Below are 16,001 nucleotides of genomic sequence, written 5' to 3' on the forward strand. Positions count from 1 at the left end.
AGTGACTGAGGAAGGTACCTTGACATTGACCTCTGACCTCCATTTGGATGAGCATCCACATACACATGCACCCACACACAGAACATACACCACGCACATACACAAGCACTCATACCATTATCACATGTGAACACTCAAAAAAGTACAGTGCTTACCCAACCTCAGCTGTCAAAGAACAGAAATTAGTACACTGAGTGACATTTTTATATCCTTAGGGTTGCAAGTGCAGATAACCAAGAAAGAATGTACTGTGTCAAATATCCTAGGGAGGAGCTCAGAGCAGTCTTGATTCATAACTGTTCTGAAGGCCTGTTTGCTCCCTAGATTAAGCTGGTTTAGGCATTACTCACATCTCAAATGGCGTGATTAAGGAGACCCACCTACCTTACTGCTAGGGAGTACCTATAGCTTATTATAACATGGGGAGTAATAGAAGAAATGCACTTTGTAGTAATAGAAGAAATGCTCATTAATTCCTTGGATGGTCTGGAGGATAACCTCATTTCCTGTCTATATGATTCCCCCTGGGGCACCTTTAGACTTTTCCTAGGACTTTTTTTTTAATAGATGAAATATTGATTATTGTGGCTGAGAAGAGGTTCTGTGTTGTTCCCCAAAAAAGAATGAAATGGGATAGGAAACAAATTGGAATTCTTTTCTTAATTGTGTTAATAATTGGGCATCTTGGGGCTGGAGAGATGGCTTAGCTGTTAAGTCATTTGCCTACAAAGTCTAGCAACTAAGGATCCATTCCCCAGTAACCATGTAAGGCCAGATGCACAAAGTAAAGTGATATATGCATCTGGAGTTCGATTGCAGAGGCGGGAAGCCCTAGTGTGCCCATGCCTTCCCACCCTCTCCTTCTCTCTCCCTCCCTCCTTCTTTCTCTATCCTTGTACCTTGTAAATAAGTTAAAAAAAAATTGTTTTTAATGGGAATCTCTAGGCTGGGGAAATGGTTTAGTCAGTAAAGTGCTTACTCAGAAAGCATGAGGACCTGAATTTGGATCCCCAGCATCCTGATAAACGTGAGATGTGGTGGTATATGCCTGTAATCCCAGTGGTTAGGAGGCAGGAGCAGGAGGGTCTCCAGGGTTTACTGGCTAACAATCTAGCCCAGTTAGTAAGCTGTAGGTCTAGTGAAAGAGAATTTTTCTTAGAAAATAAGGTAGAAAATAATTGAAAAAGACACTGTTGCTGGGCGTGGTGTTGCACGCCTTTAATTCTAGCACTTGGGAGGCAGAGGTAGGAAGGAGGATCACCGCGAGTTCAAGGCCACCCTGAGACTCCATAGTGAATTCCAGGTCAGTCTGGGCTACAGTGAGACCCTATCTTAAAAAAAAAAAAAAAAAAAGACATTATTTTTGCCCTTTGGTATCCACACACATTCACCCACACCCATGTGTGTGCACACACGTGCCTTCATACCACACATACATCATGGACATGCAAAATAGTAATAAACTTAAAGAATGGGCATTTTTGATCCCTATTGTATTTTAAATTGTAATATATTGACCAGCTTTGCAAATAAACATGTTGTAAGCCTATCTGTCACTAGTGAAGCATAAACATATGTGAAGATGATTTCTTAGTTCATGGTTATTTTCCATTTCCTTTTTCAAGGGCTGTATTTGTTTTTCTTCCATCTGTACAAGTTTCTTTATATCTTCATTTGTTCACAGGGTACATTTTTATTTTAATAAAACACTTAGGAAGTGGCAAATACCTACAATATGGTTGAGCTACTGCTGCATACACAGCCTTGCTTTAAAAACATGCAGATGTGATCATTTTAACAGGAGTTCCAGGCCCAATGCATTGCTTACTTACTTAAGATAAATGTGTAATAAAGGTCTTATTATTGCTTAGAATTTAAATTGTGATTTTGCCTATTATTATGTGGCTTAGTCCTTATAACTGAGTTTACATACTACATTCTAACTTTTTTTTGTTGTTTTTGCTTTGTTTAAGGGGAGTGACAATGGATGTTGGTATGACAAAATTTGAAACCAAAACCAAAGTGATTACCTTAATGGATGCCCCGGGCCATAAGGATTTCATTCCAAACATGATTACAGGAGCAGCCCAGGTACCCAGTACTTCTCAACTATATATGTACAGCACACTGCTTGTATAAACAATTCTTGATACTAAGGTTAGAATTCTAGGACATTAACTCTTAAGATATTAAGATTAAAATTTTGAACTTTTACTAGGAAAAAATTGAGACACATTGAATTTTTCATTATTTTATTTATTTGAGAGAAAGAGGCAAGTAGAGTTGAGAGAGAATGGACACGCCATGGCCTCCAGCCTTTGCAAACAAAGTCCAGATGCATATGCCACTTTGTGTATCTGGGTTATATGGGTACTGGGCAATCAAACCGGGGTCTTTGGCAGGCAAGTGCCTTAATCTTTAAGCCATCTTTCCAGCCCACCCATTGTTATTTTTTATGATCTCTTCATCTGTAATTTATGATTCTCTTTCTAGTGTATTACAAAGAAGCAAATGTATCTCAGATGTGAATTTCTTGGTAGTTAGAAAGTATAACTTTATTGATTTTTATTTCATTGATTGGTAAGGTTGAATATTTAAGTACTGCTCTTTGACTTTATATAGTCACATCTTTATTTTTAAAAATATTAACTTGAATAAGCACTTACTTATTCATAAAACACAAGTAAAACCAGATGTGAAAAGTGTTGCAAGCATTTGGCATTTGTTTGCAATGGCAAGAGATCCTGGTGCACCCATATATACACATGTACCTATATACTTATATACATACATAAAAATTTTAAACATATTAAAAAATAGAAAAGCATATTTCTTTGAGAGAATGTATCACTTGCAGCAAATACTCTAGAAGGGAAGATGAACATTCCTCAAAATAATTGTCTGTACAATGCATGGACAGAAATAATTGGTAAGAATGGAAATGAAAAGACATCTCTGCTATACAGACAGTTCATTACAAAAAGCCATAGGTAGCCTGCAGCCAGCAGATGGAAGCAGAGTCACATAGAGAATAGTGACAGCAAGGAGTAGAGCCTGCAAAACAAGTTCCAGTAGGTACCTAGGACAATGAGCTAACCGGCCTCTGTTCCTTAGACACTGTCTGTTGTGTGAGATTCTTTTCAGTAGCAGGAGATGATAAGCATGCTAATGTGTTTAGTCATCCATTTATTCATAACTTTGATCACTAAAGTAATACTGCAATGAAGATCTTTGTAGATCAATAATTATTTTTGTAAGATAAATTCCTAGAGATGAAAACACTGGGAAGTAAAATTTAATGCATAATTTTAGGGCTCTTGATACTGTCTGTGAAAATGCCTCCCAGAATATATGCTTACAGGTTGTTTGCATTTAAGAATGTCCAACTGCCTACAGAAAGTCATTTGTCTTTTTGAATCACTAACATTGTAACTTGTAAAACCGGGGTGGGTGGGGGTTTGTCAATGTAGTTTTAATTGCCTTTCTCCTGTGTGCAGGGTCAGGGTTCTGGGGAAGTTGAACTTTCATATTCATCTGTTTGTATCACCTTAGCAAATTGCAGATTTGTATCTTGACGAGTTTCTTACTGGACTGTCTTTTTTTTTTCTTTCTTAAAAATGATGATCTTGAGATTATAACTTTTATATGTTGAAAATATTTGTTCTTTAATTTTTATATTTGACCCCTTTGCATAGATACTTTGTTTTATAACCAGATACAGACTTTCTAACTGATCTTTGTGTTATTATTTGTAGTGTCACGAAAGATATATCTGTAGTATTTTTTCATTGTCTTGGTGTTTGTTTTCAGGTTGGGGTCAAGTTAGGGTCAGTCTTTAAAATCTGACCCAGTGTGGGGCTGGAGAGATGGCTTAGCAGTTAAGGTGCTTGCCTGCGAAGCCAAAGGACCCAGGTTCAATTCCCCAGGACCCACGAAAGCCAGATGCACAAGGGGGCACATGCATCTGGAATTCGTTTGCAGTGGCTATGAGGCCCTGGTGTGCCCATTCTCTCTCTGTCTCCTCTTTATCTCTGCTTGCAAATAAATAAAATCTGACCCAGTGGTCAGTTAAATAACTGGCCTTCTGACTGCAAGTTGACTTCTAATTGTAACTGTCTTTCCAAAACAGGCAGATGTAGCTGTTTTAGTGGTGGATGCTAGCAGAGGAGAGTTTGAAGCTGGGTTTGAGACTGGAGGACAGACGCGGGAGCATGGCCTCTTGGTCAGATCTCTTGGAGTGACACAGCTTGCCGTTGCTATCAATAAAATGGATCAGGTATCTAAGGCTATATGGAAATTGTTCAGATTGTTTCAGATGCTGACTAAGATTGTTTTGCCCATAAATTTTGCCTGTAGCATATATTTTATAAGTCTAGTAGCGCACGCACTCTGCCTCTTTCTCTCTGTTGCTTTAAAAAAAAAAAAAATATATATATATATATATATATATATATATAGAGAGAGAGAGAGAGAGAGAGAGAGAGAGAGAGAGAGAGATTGAGAGAGAGAAATTAGGTGTGCCAGGGCCTCCAGCCACTGCAAATGAACTCCAGATTCATGTGCCCCCTTGTGCATCTGGCTAATGCGGGTCCTGGAGAATCAAGCCTCAAACTGGGGTCCTTAGGCTTCACAGGCAAGCACTTAACTACTAAGCCATCTCTCCAGCCCTGGTCTATATTTTTAAAAATAAATTTGCCATCCTTTTCTTAAATAAATGGGATACTAGTACTTTTTTAGGCAAGAATGTCTTCTTATAATTACTTTTTGGAACTTAAAACTATTTTTAGTTACAATTAATGTGTATTATTATAGAATGAAAATGAACTTTTGTTGGAACTTACAACTATTTTTATTTATAAATAATATGTATTGTTATAGAATGAAAATAAGCTTTCATTTTACACATCTGTCCAATGTATTTTAATTGACATGAATCTTTCTTTTCAAGATTGGGTTATGATATATGGCTATCTCCTTTTTAAAAAATTGACAGTATTTTCCTGCATGTTTCTAAGTAGTTTATAAGTCTTGAATACAGAGATTATTTTCATAGCTTCATTAAGGTTTCAGGTTTTTTTGTGTTTATTTTTGAGTGTGTATTTAGAAATGCTTGTTCTGTGGAAATTTCTGGACCTATGGGCATATACATTGTAAGATCTTCTGAGCACGATGCAAATGCTTTTGAAAAATGTTCTTGTTATTGTATTTATATTATATTCTTAAGTTATTAGCCAGACTGTTATTTTAAATAATTGTTTTGAATTAATTATATAAAGTAGGTTAATTTTTATAAGTGCACTATTAATATTAATGATTATATGATATATTATAAGTAACATATTAATATAAATTTTAGCTGCAAATATTAATAAGATTTGAGCATATCTCCTTTGAAAATTGTATAGTTTGCTTATTGTGTAGATTATTTGGACATGTAACCAAATATGTGTATTTCCTTTGACTTCTTTTTATGTTTAAGTATTTTTTCAACCTGAAATTTAATAATTATTTGCATATTACTTTTATATTCCATTATAATATGCAATTTTAATTTTTTCTTAGCATATTTATATGAAAAATTTCAAATATAAGGAGTTGACTCTTAGTCAGCACTCATCATTGTATAAGAGTCCATGTTTCTGTGATCACATGTTCTTTTCCCACTCCATTTATTAGTCTATATTACTCTAGATAGGTTATTGTGCACACAGACCTAAGTACTGCCTGTCACTATCTAGAATTTAGATTGCTACACATTTTAGTCTGTTAGCTGGGGTGGATGTCAGCTGTTTTATTCTAATAGTTTGTCTAAGTACAGTTCTTACTTTATTTCCAAATAAGTAACAAATTCCAAATATACTGATGTACTGGAGGTCGTTTACAGGTTTTCTGTTTTAGAAAAAATGTAATTTTAGGTCATATTAATGGTAGGGCCATATATTCTGAACTTTTTTTTGTTTTTCAAGGTAGGGTCTCACTCTAGCCGAGACTGACCTGGAACTCACTCTGTAGTTTCAGGGTATCCTTAAAAACCTGTGATTCCAGGTGCTAGGATTAAAGGCATGACCCACCAAGCCTGGCTATTTTGAGTTTTAATTTTAATAGATTTTATATTTAATTGATTCTAAATTTACCTTTTATATAGCCTTTATCATTTATGTTTTTTATAGAATTTAAAATTTTATATAATCTGAAGCATAACTTTTCCTATGTTGGGTCTTTATCAGGTTAATTGGCAACAGGAAAGATTTCAAGAGATCACTGGAAAACTTGGGCAGTTTCTTAAGCAAGCAGGTTTTAAGGTAGGACAATTAAAACAATTTTTCTTGTTATTTCTGTAAGTCATCTTACCAGCATGAGATTATAGGTAATGCATTGATATTCTTGTCTTCTGAAGTATGTTTAATTCTACTTGTCTTTTTTGTTATACATACACACGATGCATTCTTTGGATTTATTTACCTTCAGATTGTATGTTTTGAATATTTGGCTTGGAAGTTATCTCAATAAAAGAGTTTCCACTTATCATTTTAGATAGTATAGGTTTAGGAAGGTCACATGAATGTTGCTAGAGAAGAATTTCTTCAGCAAAAATCTGTGATATGTGGGGGAAATAATGCCTCAGAGACCAACTTGTGCCTTCTGTACCTTGTTGATTATCAACAGTCCTTAAGTGCAGTCAGGGTGGCAGGCAGGGAATATAAGAATATAACTTGATGGGAATATGACCATGATGCGATATGTTCATATGTTAAAAGTTTTTAGTTTTTAAAAAAAAATCTGTCATATGGCCAGGTGTGGTGGTGGTACACAACTTTTTCCCAGCATTTGCGAGGCAGATGTAAGAGAATCCCGGTAAGTTCAAGGCTACATAGTGAATTCCAGGTCAACCTGGCTAGAGTGAGACTCTACCTTAAAAAAAAAGTCAGTGGAAGAGCCTTGCCTACTAAGTGCAAAACCCTGGCTTCCAACCTCAGCCCTGGGGGGAAAATTAATCATAAAAATCTGAACTGCTTATGTTAGCAAATACCATTGCTTGAGGGTTTTTTTTTTTTCCTCCCAAGGTGGGATCTTGCTGTAGCCCAAGCTGACATGGAATTCACTATATAGTCTTAGGGTGGCCTTGAACTCATGGCACTCCTCATACCTCTACCTCCCAAGTGCTGGGATTAAAAGTATGTTCCATCATGCCCAGTTTGCTTGAGTGTTTTGAGGTAAATTTTCAAATTTCTCACAATTTTATTTTAAAAAACAATCGGATTAGATAATTTCAGGGCTATAGTTCTATGATTTTTGTTACCGCTTTAAAATTTTTAAAAATATTTTATTGTTATTTACTTACTTGTGAGAGAGAATAAAAGAATGAAAGTGGGCACACCAGGGCCTTTAGTCACTGCAAATGAACTCTAAGACTCATGTGCCACTATGTGCTTTAAGTGAGTACTGGGGAATTGAACCTGGGTCCTTAGGCTTCGCAGGCAAGCTCGTTAACTGCTAAGCCATCACTCCAGCCCATCTTTTTGAGAAGTCCATTGCTACTAACTCTTAGACTTGATTTAGTTATGGTAACCATCAGTTTTCTGGTGTATTGCTAAAGTAGTGCAGTGATTAAGTTTGTACGTTTAATCTTTTTTAGGAGAGTGATGTAGCTTTTATCCCTACAAGTGGTCTTAGTGGTGAAAACCTAGTCACGAGATCTCAGTCCAGTGACCTCACCAAATGGTATAAAGGGTTGTGTTTATTAGAACAAATTGGTAAGTATACTGCCATTCAATTTTAGTGCATTTAAAACTTGATGTTAAGTAGTAGAGTACTGTGTATAAAAAAATTTGAGGATTTGTAATCAGAGGAACTAAGTTCAAGTTTTCTAATCATGTGTGATATTTAAAGTGAGACAGCTTTTCCCACTTCCATGCGACTAGAGCCTGCTTTACTTATCTCAGACTGTTATTCTGTGGGAAACATTTTATAAATGCAAAGTATATGAGTGACATTCATTCACTATTAGTGTTTATAAAATGTAATTATTTTCTAGTAGAAGACTCTTAAGGGGTTCATTGTTGAAAGTGGAAAAAAACAATAAGTTTTTGGGGATGGGATGCTGTTATTCTAACCAAGGGCCTTGTGCAAGCCAAGCATGGGCTCTGCCACTGAGCAACATGCACTTGCTCATTGAGCTTTGCTTTCTCTGTTCTCTCCCAGATTCCTTCAAGCCTCCTCAGCGCTGTATTGACAAGCCCTTTAGATTATGTGTGTCTGATGTCTTCAAAGGTGAGCACCGCTTTGCAGGCCTTCTTGATCTCGGCTGCCTCCTCTGTGTTTAGTAACTAAAGTACACAATCAAGAAAGACACTTGATGTCAGCCCTCCACTTCCGCACACACGCCCACAGATATGCATGTGCACATGCACATATGTGAACATGCATGCACACATACACACAAAAAAAAAACACAAGAAAATAATTATTAACTATAAGAAGAGAGTAGTCATAAGATATCAGGAAACCCTGTGTAGTATCCTAGAGCTGAGGAATAACACACTTGTCAGTGGTTAAGATCCCACTAAAGAAAGTGTTGTACTACATACCTAAGAATATGTTCACTTAATGTGTAGAAGACTTTACCCTAGAACACTATAAAATGGAAATACAATAAGAGATCTCAGTAAAGAGAAGGATGTAACATTGACAACTGGAGTAATTGATTTTGCCAGGAAGTCAGTTGTCCTCTAAATCTCCTACATCACAGCAGGCAAGGAAGAGTCGATTTGGAAGTGAACAACAATGCATTGATAATGGTTGCTTACCCACTCACTGTGTTCTATGTACCCATCATTGTATTGTTCATACAGTATTAAAGTTGCTGCTGTTTCTTTTGTGAATTCACTAAAACAAGTGGTATTCCTTTGGTACCTGCGGGACCGCACCTGGCACATAACAAATGTATAATAAGTCAATAAGGAATGAGTGAATGAAGATGCAAAAGCTCTGCATTAAAACTGAAATGTGTCCTTGTCATCATTAGCCTCTAGTGTTCTGGTGGTAGGGGGCCTATAGTAATGACTCCCCAGTGTCCATTATATTAAAAGTAGAAGAGGTAGTTGCCTTTTTAGCTAGTGTTTGGTGACTCTGCCCTCTGCCTTCCTGAGCTTCTGCCTTTTCCCTTCCTTCAGTGTGTCCAGGCAAGGTCACTAGATATCTCCAGTTTGCCAAAGTGAGCACATTCCAGTTCTCTGTTACTTCTGTCTTACTTGAATTGGACTCTACTTCCGATACTAGTAGTGAGATTCGTATGAAACTTTTCTCCCTGGGTTTTGCTGTGCACTTTTCCTTGCTACCCTATTTCTCTGACCCACCTCTCTCTTTATGGGCTCCTCACTCTCTGATTCTGAAATGGTGTCTTGATGCCTCTATTCTCTCATGACTCTACATACTTCTTATGAACTAATGTTCCTCTGTTGCTCACATTTTAATGCTTCCCAGGTCTGTATCACCAACCCAAGCCTCCTCTCCTGTCTTCCATGGAGTATGGAATGCAGCTTGACCACCTGAATTTTATAGACACTTGAAATTCTCCAAGCTGAAATAGTCTTCATCCTTAGTCATCCCCTCCATACACACACACACCCACACATACATCCAGGTCTTGCACATGCTATACCCACAACCTGCATTGTGCATTCTTAGATGGACATTATTTTTTTCTCTTTGCTGATGTCAGTGTTTTATAAGTAGTAATTTTGATTCCATGTCTTATCCCCAGAGGTTAATGGAGTGTCTGATACTTAGTAACCCCTGAATAAATATTTGAAAAGGGAATAAGCCTTCACTTTTTACAATTATTTTGTTTGAAAGAAAAGTCTGTGTATGTCATATTTAGTAGAGGTATTAAGAAGTCTGAAAGGACCATTGCTTACTATTCGCTTAACTGCAGATGTTATGTAACTGTGTAATAAGTAAACATCACAGTATTAGTCATAACATTGAATTACTTTTTGTATCTTAAGATTTTGCTATGTTTTGCAGATCAAGGATCTGGATTTTGTGTGACTGGTAAAATTGAAGCTGGCTATGTTCAAACTGGTGACCGACTATTAGCAATGCCTCCTAATGAAACTTGTACTGCAAAAGGTATTTGTCTGCAGTTCATTTTGTTACAGAAGTCTTTATACAGCAGGTTTTGTTGTTGTTTTTTAAAGCAGTTCAGGTACAAATACAAATTACATAACTCCCTGCTGAAATTGTAACTGATAGCCAAAATGATAACAACTGTTGAAGGTTAAATTGTGGAAATATTAAATGATTTTTTTCTGTGTGTGTGACTGTATATATGCACATGTAACAATGTAACTATGGTAGCATTCTGTTTGCTGCGCTGAGTCAAGAAGCCTGGTTTAGGTTGAACCAGATGTTGTAAACACCTGATAGGTACTTTGGAAATCATATTGTATAGAAGCAATGAACTATAAACCCAATTTGATCCTAGCCAGTTTGTGGCAAACTGTCATTTTAAAATTTCTATTTCAGAATACATGACACCTTTGATCATGTGTGTTTTGTGTAAGGTAAATATAGATACCAACACAGAAATTATACTGAAGAGAAATAGAGCAGGTTGAATGTGCATGGCCTCTGTACTTGCACGGAGATCCACATGTGTATTCTTTGGGCATGGTTTTCGCTGTTTCTGTCTTCTGATACTTAGCCATGGTTTTTTTCTTACTTTGGTTTATTTTATTTTTATTTACCTTTTTTTTTTTTTTCGAGGTAGGGGCTCACTGTAGCCCAGGCTGAGCTGGAATTCACTATGGAGTCTCAGGGTGCCCTCGAACTCATGGTGATCCTCCCTACATCTGCCTCCCGAGTGCTGGGACTAAAGGCATGTACCACCTCACCTGGCTTTATTTACTTATTTATGAGAGAAAGAGAGAATAGGTATACCAGGGCCTCTAGCCACTATAACTGAACTCCAGACACACGTGACACTATGTGCATCTGGCTTACATGGATACTGGGGAATTGAACCTAGGTCCTTAGGCTTCACAGGCAAGTACTTAACTGCTAAGCCATTTCTCTGAGTCCTTACTTGGTTTAAAAGATTCATAGTTCCTTCCTTTCCTTAATCTAACTTCAACTAACCTGTAACTTAAATGTAAACTGGAAGATTTTTATATGAGAAAGTATAACAAGTTCGTGGTGAAATATTGCCAATTGAGAATATTAAAATTTGGCTGTATTCCTCTGTTGCTCCTAATTTAGTTGATACCTATAGTTGTACTTGACTAGTTTATTAATTTGTGTGTTCACTTTAAAAATTTTATTTACCTTAACCTCCCTGTAACCCTACTTCCTCTCTTCCCCTCTCTCTGGAGATCAAATCCAGAATCTTGTGCATACTAAGCCACTGAGCTACATCTCCACCCCTTGATTCTTGAGGACATAGTTTTGGTATGTAATTCAGGGTAGCCTTTAGCTCACTTTGTAATTCATTCTGGTCTCGATTTCTCCATTACCCTCCTGCCTCAGCTTTTCAAAGTGCTAGGATTATACTTCTGAGCCACCACAATTATAAGAAATTGATGAATATCTGTTTAGGTAACATGTTCAACCTATATTTAAAGATTAGCAAGGAAATGAAAACAAACATTTCTAATTAGCTTTTTTTTTTCGTTCTGCCAGGACCATGTCACATGCACTTTAAGGATAGCCATTATCCATAGACAGACCTGTTGCATGCTGGCCAGCTCGCTGCTTTAGTTTTCAGCTATGATTAAGAAATGCAGTGCCTTGGAGATACTAGCCTCTTTGTATTGTTAATGAGCACTTTTGAGAACAAGATTTGTTAAAAATAATCAGCAGCTGGGCTAGAGAGATGGCTTATCAGTTAAGGCATTTGCCTGCAAAGCCAGAGGACGCAGGTTCGATTTCCCAGGACCCTCTAAGCCAGATGCATAAGGTGGCATATGTGTCTGGAGTTTATTTGCAGTAGGTTGAGGCCCTGGCGTGCCCATTCTCTCTCTCTATATATATATCTGCCCCCCCAATAAAAACAAATTTAAAAATGACAAAAAAGAGTATAACCTTAAAAAACTAAAATTAAAAAAAAAAATGAACAGCTCCAATTAAGACTGTAATCCTAAAATGCCACAGACCTTAAGACTTCGTGACTTCTAGAATTCTTATTTGGCCACCCCTAAAAGCCCCGCCTTCTGCTTCTCTCTCCTTTCGCCACAGAAACCCTGTAAGCGGGCCGTGCTGCCCGTGCTGTTGCTTCCTGGGCTCTGAGCACATGAGGTCCTACTGTGCCATCTCCAAAGTCGAAATACAAGTCACTGTTTCACTTTATTATGGTATCATGCCAAGCATGGTGGCTCATGCCTATAATCTCAGCATTTGGAAGGCTGAGGAAGGAGGATTGCAGTGAGTTCAGGGCCAGCTTGGACTGCATAGCGAGTTTGTGGCCAGCCTGCATACAAGGTCAAACTCTTGTCTCAAAAAAAAAAAAAAAAATAAGAGACATGTCAAGCACCTGGAGACTTGGAGTGATTTTCCTTTTTTAAAGCCTCTTTTTGTAATATCTGGCCAATATGAAAAGTCTGTAGGAAAACAAATATAGGAGTTAAATGACTGAGAAAAAAAAGAAAGTAAATATAATTATCTTTGGACATTTTATTAATGCCATATAAAAAGCTTTTAAGTCTTAAGCCAGTGGAAGTCTCATATATGCATAGCTAGCTCCTGTTTTTAATCCCATATTTCCTGACAAATATCACATGTGGTCATTTTAAATTATACTTTAGTTGATATTTAACAAATAATTGTTTTTTAAAAAATACTTTATTTATTTGAGAGACACACACAGAGAGAGAGAGAGTATCCTAGGGCCTCTAGCCAGTGCAAATGAACTCCAGTTGCATGCACTACCTGTGCATCTTGCTTTATGTAGGTTTTAGAGAATCAAACTCTGTTCTAAAGCTTTGTAGGCAAGCACCTTAGCTACTGAGCAGTGTCTCCAGTCCAACAACAACAAAAAAATTTCTTAATATCAGAATTGTTAAAGTTTTGAAGTCATCAGTCTCTAATTTTTTTCTTTCTTTCTTTCTTTTTTTTGGTTTTTCGAGGTAGGGTCTCACTCTGGTCCAGGCTGACCTGGAATTAACTCTGTCATCTCAGGGTGACCTTGAACTCATGGCAATCCTCCTACCTCTGCCTCCCGAGTGCTAGGATTAAAGGCGTGCGCCACCACGCCCAGCTCAGTCTCTAATTTTTGATGAAAATTTTGCCCCCTCCTTTCAAAATAACGCTTATGTATACATGCATAAAATTTTTGCATAATAATGGAAGTAGTTCCTGTGCTCTTAAAAATCAGAAATTTCTGGACATGATGACACATGTCTGTAATTTCAGCACTAGTAAGGTAGAGGTAGGTATATCAGGATCAAGGTCATCCTTGACTACATAGTCAGTTCAAGGCCAGCCTGTGTCCAAATAACAAAAATGGGGCTGGAAAGATGGCTTAGTGGTTAAAGAACTTTCCTGTGAAGCCTAAGGACCCATGTTCGACTTTCCAGGTCCCATATAAGCCAGATGCACAAGATGGCTCAAGTACATGAGGTTACACATGCACACAAGGTGGTGCATACATCTGGAGTTCAGTTGCAGTGGCTAGAGGCCCTGGCGTGCTAATTCTCTCTCTCGCTTTCTCATGAAATAAAAATTAAATAAAAAGCTTATAGAAATGAAAACAAATCAGATTGTCCCTTAGGAGATGTATGAGGAAAAAGTACAATTTTATAAGGAAATGTAGGGATTATAATTTATTAAAAATATCTTAGGAGTGCTGGAGAGATGGCTTAGCGGTTAAGCGCTTGCCTATGAAGCCTAAGGACCCTGGTTCAAGGCTCGCTTCCCCAGGACCCACGTTAGCCAGATGCACAAGGGGCGCACACATCGGGAATTCGTCTGTAGTAGCTGGAAGCCCTGGTGCGCCTATTCATTCTCTCTCTGCCTCTTTCTCTGTCTGTCACTCTCAAATAAATAAAATAAGCCAAAAAAAAATTTAAAAAATATCTTAGGAGGGTTGGGTATTGTGGTGTATGCCTTTAATCCCAGCACTTGGGAGGCAGAGGTAGGAGAATCACAGTGAGTTCAAGGCTACATAGTGAGTTGAGACTACATTCCAGGTCAGCCTGGGCTAGAGTAAGACCCTACCTTGAAAAACCAAGAACAATTCTATGTCAGAAGGCCCAAGTTTTAGAGGAAAGGAACCTAACTAATAAATTTTAATGGTAAAATGGAAAAAAATATATATGGGATTTTTTTTCAAAGCCTTGGAATAAGTCTAGTAAAATACTTCTCTGAAGAACTGCTTTTCAGGACTGTTTGAGGTAAATAGATGAATGTCTTTAGGAATGTAGTGATATGGGATCATGTTAAGATAAATTTTTATCACTTTTTCTTTAATTGCTTTCCTCATATCTTTCTGGGAAGAGATTCTTCTTAAGCCAGGAATATTTAAGATGGTCTTTAGGTGGACATTTAAAATTGTGACTGGGCACTATTGCTGTATGGATGTTCTTGGAGTACAAGGCAATTTAAGTGATTCTCTAATTAAAAACTGAGCTTCCTAGGCATGGTGGTACACTCCTGTAACGTCAGCACTGAGGAGGTAGAGACAGGAGGATCAAGTATTTAAGGACAGCCAAGGCTACATATTGAGACCCAGTTGGAAAGAAAGAAAGATAAAGGAGGAAAAGATAGAAGGAAGATAAAGGACTATCAAACACCTTTTACTAGTCATTAGGAATAATTGGATGATTTGATCTCTTACTATGCCTGAATCCATTAATGTAACAGCAGTGTGTGGATGGTACCTATTTAATGATTAGATTCATTGTGTGAAAGTTGACAAATCTTGGTGAAATAAGCAGGTGTCAGACTCTCATGGGCAAATACAAGTCACTGTGTTTAGGGTAGATCAAGAAGAGTCACATGTAGAGGAAGTGTGGTTCCTCAACGTTCACAGCCACACTTCTCACTCTCATTTCACTCAAATTGAGAATGATGAGTAGTGATGAAGCCCGAGGCTGTGGGACTCCTGCTTGTCGCGGCTTGGTATGGAGGATTCTCACTGCAGCCTCTGTGTTTTACTCATTCCAGGAATCACTCTACATGATGAACCTGTTGATTGGGCAGCAGCAGGCGATCATGTTAGTCTCACTCTGGTTGGAATGGATATCATCAAAATCAAGTAAGAAGAAAAGTTTAAGCAATCTTGGTTTTGTATAAGGAACATCAAAGCATATAAATTTCACAGTCCACTAGCTCAGTTTTGAATCTTATTCATCCAAAAATAGTTTTAAAAATGATACCTGAAATGGAATTAATGCTGTTGCCTGTCAGCACCACATGCTTGCATGCTCTTTAAATTAACGTACAACACATAACGCTACACCTTCATTCTGGAACCTTGAAAAAGTATTCCTGGTTTGCTTAATTGTTTGAGCTGGTTTAGTATTCCTATTGGATATAAATTTATGTGTTCCTCTCTCTTTCCTCCCTCCTCATTGTTACAGTGTTGGCTGTATATTTTGTGGCCCCAAAGAACCCATTAAAGCTTGCACTCGTTTCAGAGCTCGGATCCTCATCTTTAATATTGAAATTCCTATCACTAAAGGATTTCCTGTAAGTTTCAAAGTGTTTTAGTCTTGTTTTTATAAATTCAAAGTAATTTTACCCCCCCCCAAAAACCTTTCTTTATAAGATACTATTTTAAATTCATCTAGAAAACATAATGTTAGAATTTTAAAATTATGCTTGTTTTAAAATTTTGATTCTTGAGCCTGACAGCTTTTCCAAGAGGATTTCATAGTTTTATTAAAACTAATGATAATCATAACATTTATTTGTGGAAAATGCAGTTAGGCTTTTCCTGAATTGGTAAAATTTCCTTATATTTTTCAGTTTGGCTGTTTTGGTTTTTTTTGTTTGTTTGCTTGCTT

The 16,001-nt window shown here is 37.3% G+C and overlaps 1 protein-coding gene across 2 annotated transcripts in view; it reads left to right on the forward strand.

The window, feature by feature from the left end:
- Window positions 1-16,001, forward strand: part of Hbs1l (HBS1 like translational GTPase) — a 77,670-nt gene that overhangs the window by 49,237 nt on the left and 12,432 nt on the right. For both annotated transcript variants that reach the window (XM_045158471.1, XM_045158472.1), the window contains exons 8-15: window positions 1,974-2,091; window positions 4,130-4,276; window positions 6,228-6,302; window positions 7,637-7,754; window positions 8,203-8,271; window positions 10,027-10,131; window positions 15,160-15,250; window positions 15,576-15,684. In XM_045158471.1, the coding sequence (XP_045014406.1) occupies window positions 1,974-2,091; window positions 4,130-4,276; window positions 6,228-6,302; window positions 7,637-7,754; window positions 8,203-8,271; window positions 10,027-10,131; window positions 15,160-15,250; window positions 15,576-15,684 (832 nt within the window). The remainder of the gene's footprint in view (window positions 1-1,973; window positions 2,092-4,129; window positions 4,277-6,227; window positions 6,303-7,636; window positions 7,755-8,202; window positions 8,272-10,026; window positions 10,132-15,159; window positions 15,251-15,575; window positions 15,685-16,001) is intronic.

Source organism: Jaculus jaculus, chromosome 9, assembly GCF_020740685.1.
Source record: "Jaculus jaculus isolate mJacJac1 chromosome 9, mJacJac1.mat.Y.cur, whole genome shotgun sequence".
In the NCBI taxonomy this organism is placed as follows: domain Eukaryota; kingdom Metazoa; phylum Chordata; class Mammalia; order Rodentia; family Dipodidae; genus Jaculus; species Jaculus jaculus.